General features: G+C 49.5%; 1 protein-coding gene across 8 annotated transcripts in view; it reads left to right on the top strand.

Annotated features, from left to right (window-relative positions):
• LOC105187359 (Down syndrome cell adhesion molecule-like protein Dscam2) overlaps window positions 1-15,702 on the top strand; it is a 91,679-nt gene that overhangs the window by 53,201 nt on the left and 22,776 nt on the right. For 6 of the 8 annotated variants that reach the window (XR_003114271.1, XR_003114269.1, XR_003114270.1 and 3 more), the window contains exons 12-13: window positions 2,545-2,964; window positions 14,001-14,120. Coding sequence is in view for 5 of the 8 variants with exons in the window: in XM_025307232.1 (XP_025163017.1) it covers window positions 2,545-2,964; window positions 14,001-14,120 (540 nt within the window). In the remaining 3 variants the exon portion in view is untranslated. Of the gene's footprint in view, window positions 1-2,544; window positions 2,965-7,078; window positions 7,436-14,000; window positions 14,121-15,702 lie in introns of all 8 variants that reach the window. The other 2 variants (XM_025307231.1, XM_025307233.1) reach the window with 2 other exon arrangements.

The raw sequence follows: 15,702 nt of genomic DNA, 5'->3' as shown, positions 1-15,702 counted from the left end.
GAGAGAGAAAGAATGTGTGTTGTTTAGGTTCTCTGCCGGAATACCAGCCACTGCTGCGTTTTCAGCTCCGCCTCCCGCTCGACCTGGATTCTAACGAAAAGCTCCTCCGAAATCGAGTGGAACCTTTCTCGAGACGGACTGTTCTATAAGTTTCACATTGTGATGTAACATGTGCGCATATACGTACATATAATATACATTGTGCTCCAGAAGTCGCGCTGCATACCCTCGAGCCAAGAACGCCGAATTGCTTCGCGCGTTCGAGATTCATCGCGTTTCCTCGCGCGTGGCCGTTCGTTTAATCTTCAACGTTAAATATTGAACGACGAATATAAGCTCTCTCCTACGAGTAAGCGTAAGCGCGCTCAGCCGGTCACAGCTGACAAGTCGAAAAAAGAGAGGCGCACGTGTGCCAACGGGTCACACACGAGGGACGCGAGTTTCATCGCATTACCGTCACCGTGTCGTCGCGCCGGCAAGTAAGTTTGAGATCACACATGAGAGAATAGAGAGAATGTCGCCGTTCTCTTTCTCTCTCTCTCTCTCTCTCTCTCTCTCTCTCTCTCTCTCTCTCTCTCTCTTTTATCTCGTAACCCCTGGTTCGATCCGAGGATTTTGATTTGGGGCCGACCGCGCGGCAGAAATACGCAATTTCTGGGACATTCTGTATAGGCGCGCGTGCTGAAGACGCCCGGAAATGCGACCCATGCACAGAGCACAGCACCTCACTGCATCGCTCAAGCATCTCTCCTTGCACGCGCTCGCCTAACTGCTCTGTTCTATACCTGATGTATTTTTATGTACCCGCGTACTCATGTACATAAAAATCCAGCTGCTACGTACGTACGTACGTATAACCATGTACATATATGAGAGCGACGCACGTACGCGACGTGCGTACAAATGTGTTGCACGGGGTATTACCCCTTCGAAACGCCCTTCGATCCTTCGATGTTCCTCCCACCTCGGTCCCTTGTGCCCCTCGCCCCGGGTCTCTGAACGTGTACGTACTTGACGATTACGTAATTTCTTCCGCTTAGCGCCCACGTTACGCGTTAGAAACGGTACGCGGCGCGTAATGAGTGCGCATTGAATACGTAATATCCCGTATAATACGCGCGCGCGCGCGCCAAATCGTCTGCTGGGAGAGTTGAGTTACACGAGCGAGCTCTGAAAGGACAGACAGAGAGACCTCATGCGGAGGGCCGCCGCGAACGACGCTGCTCTTTCCTCTCTTTCTTTCCGCGGAAATTCCGCGAAGTGACGGCGACGGGATTCGGATCGGATTTGTCGGCTATCCGGGCGATGAAAACGCGCGGCAAACATTCATAACGCGCGTGTAAACAAGGATATCGAGTATTTTCTTCGCGCCTGGCCTGGCCGATCTCGAAAATATCCAATTAAATACGTTTGTTTAACGTGTGTACTCGCAATTTCATTCTAAATACACGGATTGTTACACGGGTTACGTCGGTAAGCTGAATATCCCCGTGGCCGGGCCGCGCCGCGCCGCGCCGCGCCGCGCAGCTGAGCGTTCGCGGCGCCCTTTCGTTTAAAAGTTGCACACGTTACCTCCGCGAGTAACAACGCGTACGATCTGTAGACACAACCGAGCGTCTCTCCCGGGAGCATATCACGTCTCACGCGGTACCGCTTGCGACGAGTTCAAGTTGACCTTAGTCGATTACGAGCACGGCACGAACTTTTGCTGCTCCTGGAGAGGCGCTGCTGTCCTGTGCTGACAGATTTTTAATTAAAAGAGAAAGAGTACAGAGAGCCCCGATTTTCCATCATTCGCTCGCTCGCGCGCGCGCGCGCGCGCGAAGCGGACGAATGGCGATATTGACAGACGCAATTTTAGATTTTAGTCAGACGATATTTCCTCGATCAGAAAGAGGGTCACGTCCCCCCCCCCGTCCCCGTCGACTGATGCGCCGCCAAGTCCTGACTCGAACGTCAGGACCGCAGACGAAGGCGAAGGAGGGCGATCGATTAATCTCGCCGTTATCGTCGAATCGCGCTCGATTTCTGACGTATGCCGTATCGGCGGACAGAGTTGCCTTTCCCTTATCCGCCGCGTTGCTGGATCGCTGAAAAATTGCTTCTCTCACTCGAGGCGCATCCGACAGCGCGGAGCGATGATCACGAACGTTCGCCCGCTCCCATCGAATCTTCCTCTTCCACCCTTTACCTTCCTTCGCTCTTTCTGTCACTATCTCTCTCTCTCTCTCTCTCTCTCTCTCTCTCTCTCTCTCTCTCTCTCTCTCTCTCTCTCTCTCTCTCTCTCTCTCTCTCTCTCTCTCTCTCTTTTTCTGCACACATTACATACAGATGCGCGCGCGCGCGCACACACACACACACGCACGCACACACGCACACACACACACACACACACGCACACACACACACACACACACGCACACACACTCACGCACATACATACACACGCACACACGTGCACACGATCCCGACGAACGTCGCGATTCTCTAGTGATCTCTGAACTGCTTTGATGGAATGCCACCTTGTCTGTATTGTTCTTTCAGTGCCACCTAAAATCACGCCTTTCAGTTTTGCTCGCGATTTAAACGTAGGGGACCGTACTAGCGTACAGTGCGTAGTCGTGACCGGCGACTTACCACTGACGTTCACGTGGCTCAAAGATAACGTCCCGATAGAGACGGTCAGGACGCCGCAGGATGCGCCGTCGAGCAGCCGCGGTCGGTCGCCGGCCAGTCCTGGGGACGCGATCAAGGGGCCCCCCAAGCGGGGCCCCACCATGACCGCCGCCGGCGCCGGGCATGACGAAGCGTCCCAGAGAAAGAGCATTACCATCCGGCAATATGACGCTTTTACCAGCGCCCTGAGCATTAGCACGATCGCACCCGCGCACAATGGCACGTACACCTGTCGCGTGACCAATGGCGCTGCAACCGTCGCTCATTCTGCACTCCTTCACGTCAACGGTAAACGCACACCGTTGGTGTAATTATACCCCCGTTCCGTGTTCCGGAATCTCGGTGCTCCGTCGTTTCTTTCGTCTTCCTTTTCTTCTCTTGTTCTCCTCTTGCTCGCCTGCCTCCTCACTCTCTCTCTCTCTCTCTCTCTCTCTCTCTCTCTCTCTCCCTTTTTATTTCCGTCGCGTACCACGATCGCGGGAGAAAGAAAGAGAGAGAGAGAGAGAGAGAGAGAGAGGGAGAGAGGGATGGGAGAGGGGAAGGGGGAGTGAAGCAAGAGAAAAAGGAGCGCATCAACGTACCGGCGTTGAGCGCTTACTACAGCATCGCATTTCGGAACACGGTACTGGTCGGTGCTCATCGGGATGCCAACGACGACGACGACGACGACGACGACGACGACGACGACGACGACGGCGACAGCGGCGAGGGCGAAGGCGGGGGGCGCATCGACGACGGGTGGATTCGCGCCACGTCTCGCGGAATAAGATCGCGTCGGCGGAGTGAGGATTGTCATTGAGATTCGCGGGAGTCGAGGCGTGGGTAGTAATAGGGCCGGACTGGCAATTTTCCAGTTCGTTGGCCGGTACGGACCGATGGAAAGTAACTGATTGATCGGCACATAGGGATACACCGGTGGTCACGTTTGCTCCGACGCGACGCCTCCTCTCACGATCGATCAATCAGCGGCGCCGACTTCTCGCGATGCATACCGTAATCAATTTTATTTTAGCCCGAAGCGGAGGAGAAAGACCGCCGGTCACGCGGTGGAATCGCGCGCGGCGCGGCGCGTCGGCGTTGACAACAGCGTGAAACGTCGTCGTCCGCGCGAAACAGACGGCCACCACCAGCTTGTGTTCGTCATCGTGATTTCGCGCTCCGCGACGGAGGGTAGTGAGCGCGTCGTACATACCGTCGTCGTTGGCACGTCGCTCGAGAGGATCGACCGTGTCTCGGCTCATTAGCCGACGATGATCTTCGATCAAACCGTCGCGTCGTGTCACGCGACGATCCAAGATCATCCGACGCGGCCGTTTCTGCTATACACGCTAGTCCAAGGTGCACGCATGCCAACACGCCGCGTCGGTGCTCGTACCTGCCGATCCGTCGCGTCGGGCCAGCCGGAGGTCAGCCGGAGGTCTCGAAGACCCAACTGCGTCACCGACTCCGCGTGTTGTCAGCTTTCTTTCGAATTACGTTCGATCTTTGTATTGTTCTTTCTCTCTTTTTCTCTTTGCCGCCAACCCCCCTCCCTCCCTCTCTCTCTCTCTCTCTCTCTCTCTCTATCCCCCCTCTCCCTCTCACTCTTTCTCACTCTTTCTCGACTTTCTTACCTACACGCATCTTTCTCGTCCTGCACGCCGTTCTCTTTGCACGCCATTTGCACGCTTTGGTCGAGTTTTCCTGCAACCACTGTACTCGGTACCTGTTGTGTATTATACCATACACTCTTGGCAATGTCTTTGACTCTGCGTATTAGCGTAACGCGAGCGGATCAGAGCTGTACTTGTCCAACTCACGTCTTCCTGACTCTCCGGGCATAAACCGGGGAACATATGTCTGTTTGTGAGAGTTAACATATCTGGAGCGACTCTCGCGAGAGCAGAGGAGGCGTCTCTATATGGGAATGCTGATAAAAATACTAAAGTATGCAAATGTTTCGGCGAGATGGCATACATACACACACACACACAGAGATTATCAGAGATTGCGGGTTGGCCATTTATGGCGCTTAACCGCTCACACGTACGTACTTGTGACGGTATGTGCTACTTAGGCACGACGTACTTATCTGTGACATCGAGATGCGAGGATGTGCGAGAGCGGCGCGGGGCAGAGGAGGATCTCTCAGGTCGAGAAGGAGCGCGCCGGGCGGACCTTCCCGTTCGATAAGACTCGAATCTCGGTGTCGCAGCGAGATCGTAAAGCTATCGTAAAGTTCGTACTGGTTTTACTATTCGCACAGGTGTATGCATCGTTCAGCATTGATATCCAAGAGACACGTAATGTTTTGGACTGAGTATTACATTTCACTATATTTACTACCCAGTACTTTACACACGTACATGCACATGTTTGCGCACACACACACACACACACACACATACACACACACACACACACACACACACACCCACGTACATACATATACACATACACAAACACGCGCACACACATACGCACGCACACACGTACACACATGGAAATCGCTGTGAACGACATTTCTACGATCCCGTAGGAGACTCGTATATACGTTTTGTATTTTACGAATGACTCATTTAATCTGTTACTCATTATTGTGTTGTATGGTATCACGTTTTGAGCGGTAATGGACGAAGTCGTCATTTTATTAATGTAGCCAAGGTTTTTTATGATGATGTGTTTAAGCTCGAGGTATATCGTATATGATTTGTGTAACGTCGTTTTCATCATCACTATATTGTTACGATTATTATGGAGACTGTAGTGATATTTGTACACGACGGGCATCCCCAGCGCGAGAGATCTCCGACCATTCCGCCGGCGTTTCGTCTTCCGACACGTTGCATGCGCGAGCCTCTTTTCACAACGCATCAAAGCGCGAGATTGTGAGGGGAGGGGTCGCAGGGGGATAATCGCAGGACACGCGTGATCGTCAGAGGGGAGAGAGAAGTTCTTCCAAGGGAGAAAGCTCGGCGCGAAGCGCGACGCGACGTAAGTCGAGCCACGCGAGCAGATCGCGACGCGGCCTGAACGGAGATCTCCCGCGGCGCATAGTTCTTTGGAGATTCACACACTTGAAATCTCGCTAGGGCTCGGTAAGTAAGTCTGCGATACGCAAGTGGAAAAAAAGCAAGAGAAAAAGGAAAGTCGGGAAAAAAACAGCAAAAAAGAATACACGCGCGCAATATTTACGTGTGTTTCTCTCTCTCTCTCTCTCCCTCGAGAGGAGAGAATGCAGATGTCTCAGATGGTTGAGCGTCGGTCGTTATGGCGCATCTCGGCCAGGATCGCGTTCCGACGACTCCGCCGCGTCGCGCCGCGTCGTGGCGCGGCGGTACGCGTGTCGCGCGACGAGCAGATCCATTCGTCCCCGGCGACGGAGGAGGTCGCACAGGCGCGGCGGTGCGGAGGCCGCGCCGCGAGAGCGGCGGTCTCTCGCGCGCGAAAGTTCTCGCCGCGACATTCACCGCGGAAAACACAGTTTATTAACGCGTCTTCTTCCCCGCTGGGGCGGCCAGGCCGGCGGGGGGGGGGGACGCGCGGCGGGAGACGAGCTTATTTCTAACTTCAGCGGCTAGTCTTCTCATAAAGACACATTGGCCGACATTAACAGTTATGCTCGCTCGTAAATGTTCATTTCCCGGAGCTGCATCGTACGCGCGCGTACACCAGCGTCCGATATTTATGGCCGAGTCGCAATTTTCCGCGCGGCTGTAGGACGCGCGAGCGCCTCGCACCTGTTCTTCGCTGCGCATCCAGAGGGACGCTGCGGGGGAAATCACGCGGCGGAATGGATCGAAACAAACGGAGGGCGGTTATCGGCTTTCCGCGATTCCGCCGCAGATTTCTCTCGTGCGCGTGCTGCCTCTCCGCTCTGCTGTCGTTGCTGTCAAACGACGAGCGGGAAAATAGACCGCGGCGAGAGAACGTGAGAACTGCGCTCTCTCCCCGCGCCGCGCCGCGCCGCGCCGCGCCGGCGGGCGAGATCCAACGTTCTAATCGAGACGATCCCGTCGCGAAGGACAGGTAAAGACCGCGTCTCGGTCGCGTCCCGGCGCTTCACCACGGCGTTGCAGCGACGACGACAGGAGAACGAGAACAGACATGAGAGAGCAGGTGTCTCGAGTGTCTCTCGCGGCTGCTGCGAGAGACGACGTCTCTCGTACGTACGGCAGCATGCGCGCGCGCGCGTAAACACCCGCGTACACGCGCGGACACACGCACACGCACACGCACCAGGTCCTCTCACGCGCGTCTCGCAAATCGCGGCCAGAGCGATCCCCGAGTCCGAAAGGCGCGCAAGCTCGGTCGATACTAGCGAGAAAGAGAGCCACTTACTAGGGTGCTTAGGTGCGGCGATGCCGGCGCATTAGAAGAGAGCTGTAACATACACCATTATCATCACACGTAACGTTTATAGTTCCGCCGCTGATCTCGCCGTTTTATTTCGGACACGGTGTGACGGAGGGGATGCGGACACAGCTTATGTGTACGGCGAGCCAGGGCGACCAGCCGTTCAACATCACGTGGTTGATGGACGAGAAACCGATTCAGGTCAGACCGAGTGACGGTACATCGGTGTCGTCGGTCCAGACCGGTGCCGGGTTCACCGCCGCCGCCGTCGAGACCAGCAACGGCATACAGATAAGCGACTATCCGCCGTTTTCCAGCATCCTCACGATAAATAGCGTCAGCGCTAGCCACAGCGGCAACTACACGTGCCAGATCAGCAACGTCGCTGGCCTGGCCGAGCACTCGACCAGCCTCTCAGTCGCTGGTTGGTGTCCTGAGAAAACTGACATGGTAGTCGTAAGAACTGTGTACATAATGCGTCCGCAATAACCACCTTCCTCTTGTCTCTCTCTCTCTCTCTCTCTCTCTTTCTTTCTCTCTCTCTATCTCTATCTCTCTATCTCTCTTCCTCCTCCCTCTCTCGATCTCTTTGGTCTCTCATTTTCTTTTTCTATATCTTTATATCTCTATTTTTTCTCTCCCTCCCTCTCTCTCTCTCTCTCTCTCTCTCTCTCTCTCTCTCTCTCTCTCCCTTGCAATTTTACCCTACTTTTGTCGCGTAGATGTGTATACACGTATTACGTGTACACACATACACGCGTACTCTTACAATCTTTGTATTATGACGCGGAATTTGAGGTGATGTCGTGCAGGGTTTGTACGGTACCTTTTTTATTTAATCCACTCCCGTTTCTCTCTTTCTCTCCCCCTCGGTTTCTTTATCCTCTTTCTCTTACTTTTCTCTCTCTCTCTCTCTCTCTCTCTCTCTTGCTCTCTCTCTTGCTCTCACTCTTTTTCTCTGTCTTCCGGGTCGCCCGGTCGACTTTTTCCCGAGCCGTTGATGATATCCCTCGAGGAGGGACGGTGCGATACGACTCCCTATTCGCCGATCGTAATCTTATACGTTAGTGTCTGATTTCACCAATTTGAGACACAGCTCCTCATCCCAGGGAAAAAAAAAGTCTCTTCATTTGATAGCGTCAGCTTGATAAATCTTAAAAACTCTTATCCGGCTCCCCTTTACTTTTTGCTGGAAGCTTAAACCGCACGTAAGACACTTGTGAAAATGCCGAGTTCCACGAAATTATACGCACATAAATTTCTCCCTACCTCCCCTCCTCCTGCTTCTCCTCTTTTACGAGGAGCGTAAGGAGGAGCGTGGTTTATTTTGAGAGAATCTTTTGATTTATATTCTATTGAAACGCCACTAAATTTTACTTACATATATATTTCAAGCACGTACTCTCATTATTGTGTCTTACGGTACCAATTACAATTGTGTATCAGGCAGGGTATTGTCGAACATCTCGAGATTTTCGCCGATATCCGTTTCAGAGCGGAATGAACATGAGAAATGGGCGACACACCTCACAGTTATAATTAGATCTACCGAATCTCAAGTCGTTTAGTTAATTTAGAAGGTCAGGATAATAATCAACCAGTCGAAACGTCGGATATAGCGTGATATATATACTGAGGATTAATTGTTAATGGGTCTCGCCGAATTATGCTCCTAATGAAATGTACGTTTCATTTATTTATTTAACGGCCTATTTTTGGTCAAGTTCTCAGAACGACAGAGAAGAAAACGTCGAAACATTCGCGCTATCCTCGTACGAATTTATATTCCGTCTTGAAGTTTTGATTTTATATCAATCCCACAAATTCTGTCGAGCTTAAAACATCAGTGAAGAATGTCGGGGTATAATATTGTAAAGAACTGTTTACTTAAAAATGGTTTAACTTTTTTAATTATTAATTCCAATAAGCAAGATATTAATCACGTCACTTGTTCCACTGCAGAAAAAGTATTTTGATATACAAATGTTGAGCAAGCTAATAGAGATGGCAGACGAATAAATAAATAAGATATCGAAAATCGTTTTTTCTCATAACCTCTTTATTATTATTTTCTTTTGGCGTTGGACATTTTGACAGGGCTTACAAATTCAAAACAAGTCAGAGAAAAGAATTGTTTTTTTTTTAGCGTCTACATTGACCAACAATATTCGTCGAATGTTACATTTTTATCACATTGATAAATTAACAGTTATAATTCGATTACCTAATATAGTCCCGAGATATTTCGAAAACGTTGATATATTGCTTATTGAAATTACAAATAAAGATCAGACTGCTGAAGATATGGAGATAATCGAATATCAAAAATAATTCCTGGATAAGTATTCCTACAAATTTCATGGAACTCAACATGAAGAAAACAGTGGTATTTATAGCGTCAAGGTAGAGGGGGGCGTTCCGTATAGTGGCATCTCTCGCTAATCTCCATTGATCCTTCAAGTTCGATGGTATTTGCGAGATTAATGTACGACCAAAATTTCGACTCGGGCATACTCGCTCGTTAATGGTGACTGCTTCTAATGCGTATAAAATACGACATGATCGCTAGGCTTTCGACAACTGAAAGCCATTAAAGATTTTCCAGCGCGACTGTCACGAACGCGCGCGCGCGCGCGCGCGCTTGCGTGCGCGCCGCAAGGGACTTTTCTCAAAGCGGGACCCGATCCTTTAATCTTCCGCAAGGTGGCCGAAGGAGGTACTGTATACGCGTAAGGAATTGAAGGACACGAATGTATGAAGCATAATTTTTCAAGAATAAACATCAAAGGGACGAGTAATAAGATCGGCTATTGAATATTGCGTTACCCGCTTCGCTAAGCGGGACAGCGAAATTCACAACGTTGGAATTTAATGGTTTAATCTGACGCTACGACACTGCTGCGCTCCTTTTCATAAACTCGAGATGGAATAACGAACGACACGGAAGCAAAACCTTCAAACGCCGCGCGACTCTTTGTGATTCGGAACGCGCGCGAGTATATCCTTCTATAATAATTTACACGGAGGGCAATTAAATTTCTCCAGTCATTACGCGTGTATATATATATATATATATATCGCTCTTCGAAAATACCGCGCGGTTATATTACCTGGTCTTCGTGAAAAGGAAAAATCCCATGACGTGTTTGGCCTCGTCTGCCAAATGGAAGGTAATGCGCTTTCGATTTCGCTTTGTATTCATCACGGAGTGGAAGCACCGAGTGTAGAGCACTGCACTCTCTTTTCCCTCCACAGCTTACGATCAGTACGCGGCTATTCTGCATTTCAATGCACTATTATACCGATATTTTTCGCGTTTATGCTACTCTTAGTCGCCACTATGTGGCGATATTATATACCGTTTACGCTCGTAAGTACTACTTATATCTAGTTGTACTTCTTGCACCTGGCATCGATATTTCGCGGTATCAGCAATCGGAGATGCGATTTATACCGGAGGGTATTTCGGAATTATTTGTATTTTGGCAGAGTCTGCACCCCGACCAAGCATCGGTATTTCCATCTATCCCGGTGTTATTTAGACGGAAGTATTTTGGAACCATTAGACTTCAACGGTTGGGAAGCTTTGCAGAAGCAAAGGGAAAACAAAATCATTTGAACTGTAGATTACCAGACAAATCGTTCCGAAACACTCGGTTTCTTATTTTGTGAAGTAACGTTTTTTTATACGATTACGTGTACTGTGGAGCGATCGATTTTTCTGGGGAGTGTAGAGCGTCAACAGTCCTCTCGCGGAGATAACTCCCGAGTCCCATTTTCTTCCTGTGTAATTTCGTCAGACAGATTGATTCAGTAGCCACAAATATCGAAATTTTTATTAACACGTCTTTCTTGTTCTAATCAAGTTTTCGACGCACGTCATAAGTATTGCTAAGTTTAGCCGTGGATTTCCAATTTTTCCATTACAGGCATATTTTTCCTTCGACCTGAGAATAATCAGTTTTCGTTGCTGTGCGGTGATTCAGTGTTTAATAATAATTTATCATCGTGATAATCCGACTAGAATTCTCATTTCGGAGAAATGACGACTGTGTGTCCAAACAAAAAGTCCATAAGAAGTCTTGGATTCCCACTTTATTTTCAGTCCTTACGAGACCCGTTGGTCGCTTGCGAAAAGATCTCGACATTTTTATATCGAGTCACATGCTCAATCAGCTTCAACGCTACCGAAGCGGAATGAATGACATTTGCTGGCCACGTTTCAAGCGCGTTACGCTGGGACCCGGCCTTGCCCCCACTCCCACGCTGCATCAGCTGGCCGCTGAACCACGTGGTCGACCGACGCGTTGCCCACGGCCGTACCCACGTTCGTCCGGTACTACTCGCGCGCTCGAGAGCGTACCGCTAATATCTGGCCGCGCTACTTACACTTTGCCGGCCGCGTGTGAAACATGAAATTCAGAGGAAGCAGTTCGGCGAAGGCACCCATTAACTCTGTCCTCATTAATCCGCTGTAATCTTTTTAGCACGTGAAACGCGTCAGGTCAGAGAGGGGCGAAAAGTACAGGTACAGATCGGTAAGTTTCGATTTCAAAATTGCCGTGTCGCGCTATGTATCGTGTGCAATAACCTGGCACGGTGCCGCCATATCCCGATTTATCTCGTTCATCCCCGGAGGATGACTCACGACGACAGAGAACTTTCATTTGCCGCTGTAAATCGAGGGAAGTGCGTGGCACGCAGAGACGCGAGCGTAAGATGCTGCGAGAGATGACACGGAATCGTGTCGCACACGAGAGATGTATCGCCGACTTTACTTCTATGCATGCTCGTCAGTTTCCAGTCTTTCTGTTTCTGTTTCCTTTGTGTTTGTTTTTTGTGTTCCCTCTCTGGAAAATCGCTCGATCGTTTCGCCGCTGGTCAGGACGATTCTGTTTTTTGCGAATTCTAACGAGGCCAGTTATCGATACGGCAAAGTTATTCAGCGAACATACACACACACACACACACACACACACACACACACACACACACACATATTAGCCAGAGTCCGTTGACTCGGCGTGCCGGTAAGGCCCATAAAGATGCATTGACTCTTGTCGTGCTCATCTCGTACACGTTCGCCCGCCGTCGAGCAGCGTCGAGCTGCTGCTGAAATTGACGTAAACCTCGAAATTGCGATTCCAGTTGAGCGTAGAAGTATCTCACGTGTTCGGATTTTTGAGAGGATATTTCGCGAATGTTACTAGGTAGAGTATCGTAGGTACTGTTGATATATATTCGAGACGTTGTGCTAATGCAAATGCAACGATTGCGTATTGACGGGTGTGAAGCATGCATTCGCGTAGTTAACGTTTCTCTGGTTACGATCCCCTTTTTACGAGAGCGACTTGGAATGACGATGGAAGAATGTAAAAGTGACACCTCTCCTTATATTATATACTACGTGTCTCTTTCTCTCTTTCTCTCTCTCTCTGTCTCTCTCTCTCTAATTCTCTCTCTCTCTCTCTCTCTCTGTCTCTCTCTCTCTCTCTCTCTCTCTTTCTTTCTTTCTCTTTCTCTATTTTTTGTATTACGATACAATGTCACGGTATCGTTTGCGTCGTTGTCCGTTGTCTGGAAAGCATTCTCTATTACATCGATTTTACACGGTTCTCTATTTACTTGGAATGTTGCTTGCGTTGTTACGTTCCTTATGATAATGACGATCTTGCATTTTTGCATGACATTACGTTCCATATTCGTACTGTTATGTGTATTATGCTCTTTTTTGTCATATTTGACAGTTTGATTGGTACCAACTATACTCACACGTATTAAACGAATGATTTCTTTGTAATTTCTTCAGTTGGAGACACGTCCCTCTTCTCCTTTTACGAGCGTTTTTCTTCTTTTTCTTCTCGTGTGTTTTATTCAATATTTACGTGCGTTTCTTTACGGTGATCCGAATAATTTCTCACTGTCACGAGAAAAAAGAAAAAAAAAAAGGAGAAAACAAGTGTGTGCACGTTATATCGTTCTGTTTCCGACATCCTGATCGAATTATTGTATTTCCTTGTCGTTTAACAATGCCTGGAGTATTGGTGAAATTGACAGTGTAGTTAAGTATACGGTAAGATCCGTATACTCTCTCTCTCTCTCTCTCGTTTGTTTTCCATATATTCATACATATACATGACATCGTCAATTCAAGTAATTTAGCCGTAGCCGTTCATGAGTCGTAGAGCGTATAACGTTGTATATTGCAATTTTTCAGCGAATCGCGTAAGTATACACATATACAAGCCATCATCCGTATAGCTGAGAGAAAAAAAAATGTGCATGCGTTACGTACAATTATCGATACGCTAGAGAGAAGCGTTGATTTAGTCGTCGCCGCTGGTGTCAGTCGCCGTTCGAACCGTAGTACTAAACTATTGATCGAATTTCTGGTCAACGTACGTGTAGCGTATGAATGTTCAAGTAAATAACCTGTCATATCATACATTTTTAGAGCAGATAGATATAAAAGATAAAATCACGGTTGTACCGTGAAATGAAAATCGATATCGTTGGACGGCTTTTCACGGAATAATCGTCCGCGGAAAATAAGGCAAAATTGCGGGGTGTTGTGCGAGCGAATTGGGCGCATTGTCCGCGATGTTTCGAATAAAACTAAAAGAGAGCCGCCGATAAATTCGTATTAACGCGAAGGTTAACGTGCACTCGCGCGTTACGCGCGCGAGCTGACAATCCTTCAAGTTCATTATTGTATATAGCCTCGTTAAATTCCGAGTTCTCGCGCGATATTCGCGCGCACGCAAATGCGCCGTCGATGGCCGATGTTGATTTAACGGCGGTGCATCTTCGATGCACTACCGATGCGGCCGCGCGCCGTAGTGCCGTAGTGCAATTTCAAAGCCGCCATCGCCGAAACGGGCGAGAAACGGGACGAGCGGCGACGGAAACGAGGAGGCGTCGAGTAAGATTCTGGCGGATACGAATTCGCGCGACTGGAAGATTTTAAGCCAATCGGTTCGTATTTTTAGTACCCCCGAGGTGGACCGTGGAACCTATCGACCAGAACGCGGTTGTAGGTCACGGCGTCTCCATCGCCTGTCAGGCCGAAGGATTCCCCATTCCGACTGTGACTTGGAAGCAATCTATCGGTAAGTCACGACTCCTTAAGGGTGGGATCTTGGCGTGCGAGAAGACTCTCCTCCCTCTCTCTCTCTCTCTCTCTCTCTCTCTCTCTCTCTCTCTCTCTCTCTCTCTCTCTATCTCTCCCTCTCCCTCCCTCTCTCTCTCTCTCTCTCTCTTTCCATCGGCATTGCCATGGATGTATTACATTCCCCGATATACGAGAAACGGGAACGTTCAATCGCACCTGATCTCTCCAAATAACATATCAAAGTAGCTAATTCTCTCTTTGCTCCTTCCAGCGTGTCGCGGAAATAGCAGATAAACCGGTGAACGTGTGCGTATTCGTTTTCCCGGCGATTGTCATCCGCGACCGTGTGTGTGGTTGTGTTTCGTGCCGGGAGAATGGCGGAGTACAACTGTCAACGGTTAAAAGTGTCGCGAGAACTCGCCGCGTAACTGCACTTCACCTCGTCCTGAGCCGGCGAATTCAGCGTCATCAGTTTCCGGACGCGAATCTGTTGTTACGTTACCTAATAACGACGCGTCTCCTCGCGCGCTTTTACGCTGATTGTGCGAGAACTTTGTTCGCGGGCGCTGCGTAATTTTCATTAAGTTACGACGCGCGACCGGAGCACATCGACGGACGGCAGAATGAAGGACGCGCTAGGGAACGGTAATCAATCACGAATTTCGCTGAATCGCCAATCTCCATGGATCGCGCGTAGTCAGAAATAAGCTCTTACCTTCGCCGGATAGAGACGTATAATTAGTTTCATCAATTCGCTGATCGCGTACCCGACACAGCGCACTTGGCGAGGGGAGTTTTATTCTTTCTTCTCTCTCTCTCTCTCTCTCTCTCTCTCTCCCTCCCTCTCCCTCTCCCTGCCACTCACCCTCTCACCCTTTGCTCGCTCTCTCCCTCGCTCCTCCTCTCGCCATTTCCCTTGCAATTCCGACTTCGTTTTATCGCGAACTGCATTTTTCGCCGTTTATCCCGATTTTATTTTCGCCGCCAATCATCCCCCCGCTCGCGGCTGCGTCGGATTACAAAACAGCGGCCTCGTATGTCTCGGCGCGATGCAGTTACATCAAAGTGATGAGATTGTTATCATGTTCCGGAATACTTTTGTTGATTTTAATTAACTGCTGCAGCAAACAGGCAACTGCGCTTATCCGCAAAATGCTATTCTCGTGCACGAGTTGCTTGCTTACGCGCGCGATCTGTATGATGCGAGGGACGTTCCCACACAATGCGCGTTATAATATCGATGAACGTCGCTTTCGATTCCGGTTATCGATGACACGTGTCCTCGCGGGCTGTTTACGACAAATCTCGCGTTTCGTCTGTAAAAATGCGCGAAGAGCGCATTTTTACAGACGGAGAACAAAGAGTATCCAAGGAAGAGTGTTCCCGCATATTTCTCTCTCTCTCTCTCTCTCTCTCTCTCTCTCTCTCTCTTTGACGCGTCCTCCCTTTCGGGGGTTGCTTTATCTCGTTCAGCTTTTAATCCTTGAACTTCCGCCCATTGCTCAAACGTATGCCGAAGTTACCGCGGAAAACAGCAGATTTCGCGCGCGCGCGCGGATATTTATGTTTTTCATCTTTCA

This window comes from Harpegnathos saltator, unplaced genomic scaffold (assembly GCF_003227715.2).
Source record: "Harpegnathos saltator strain DR-91 unplaced genomic scaffold, Hsal_v8.6 scaffold84, whole genome shotgun sequence".
NCBI classification, from domain to species: Eukaryota; Metazoa; Arthropoda; class Insecta; order Hymenoptera; family Formicidae; genus Harpegnathos; species Harpegnathos saltator.
This window is presented reverse-complemented; position numbering and strand designations above follow the sequence as displayed.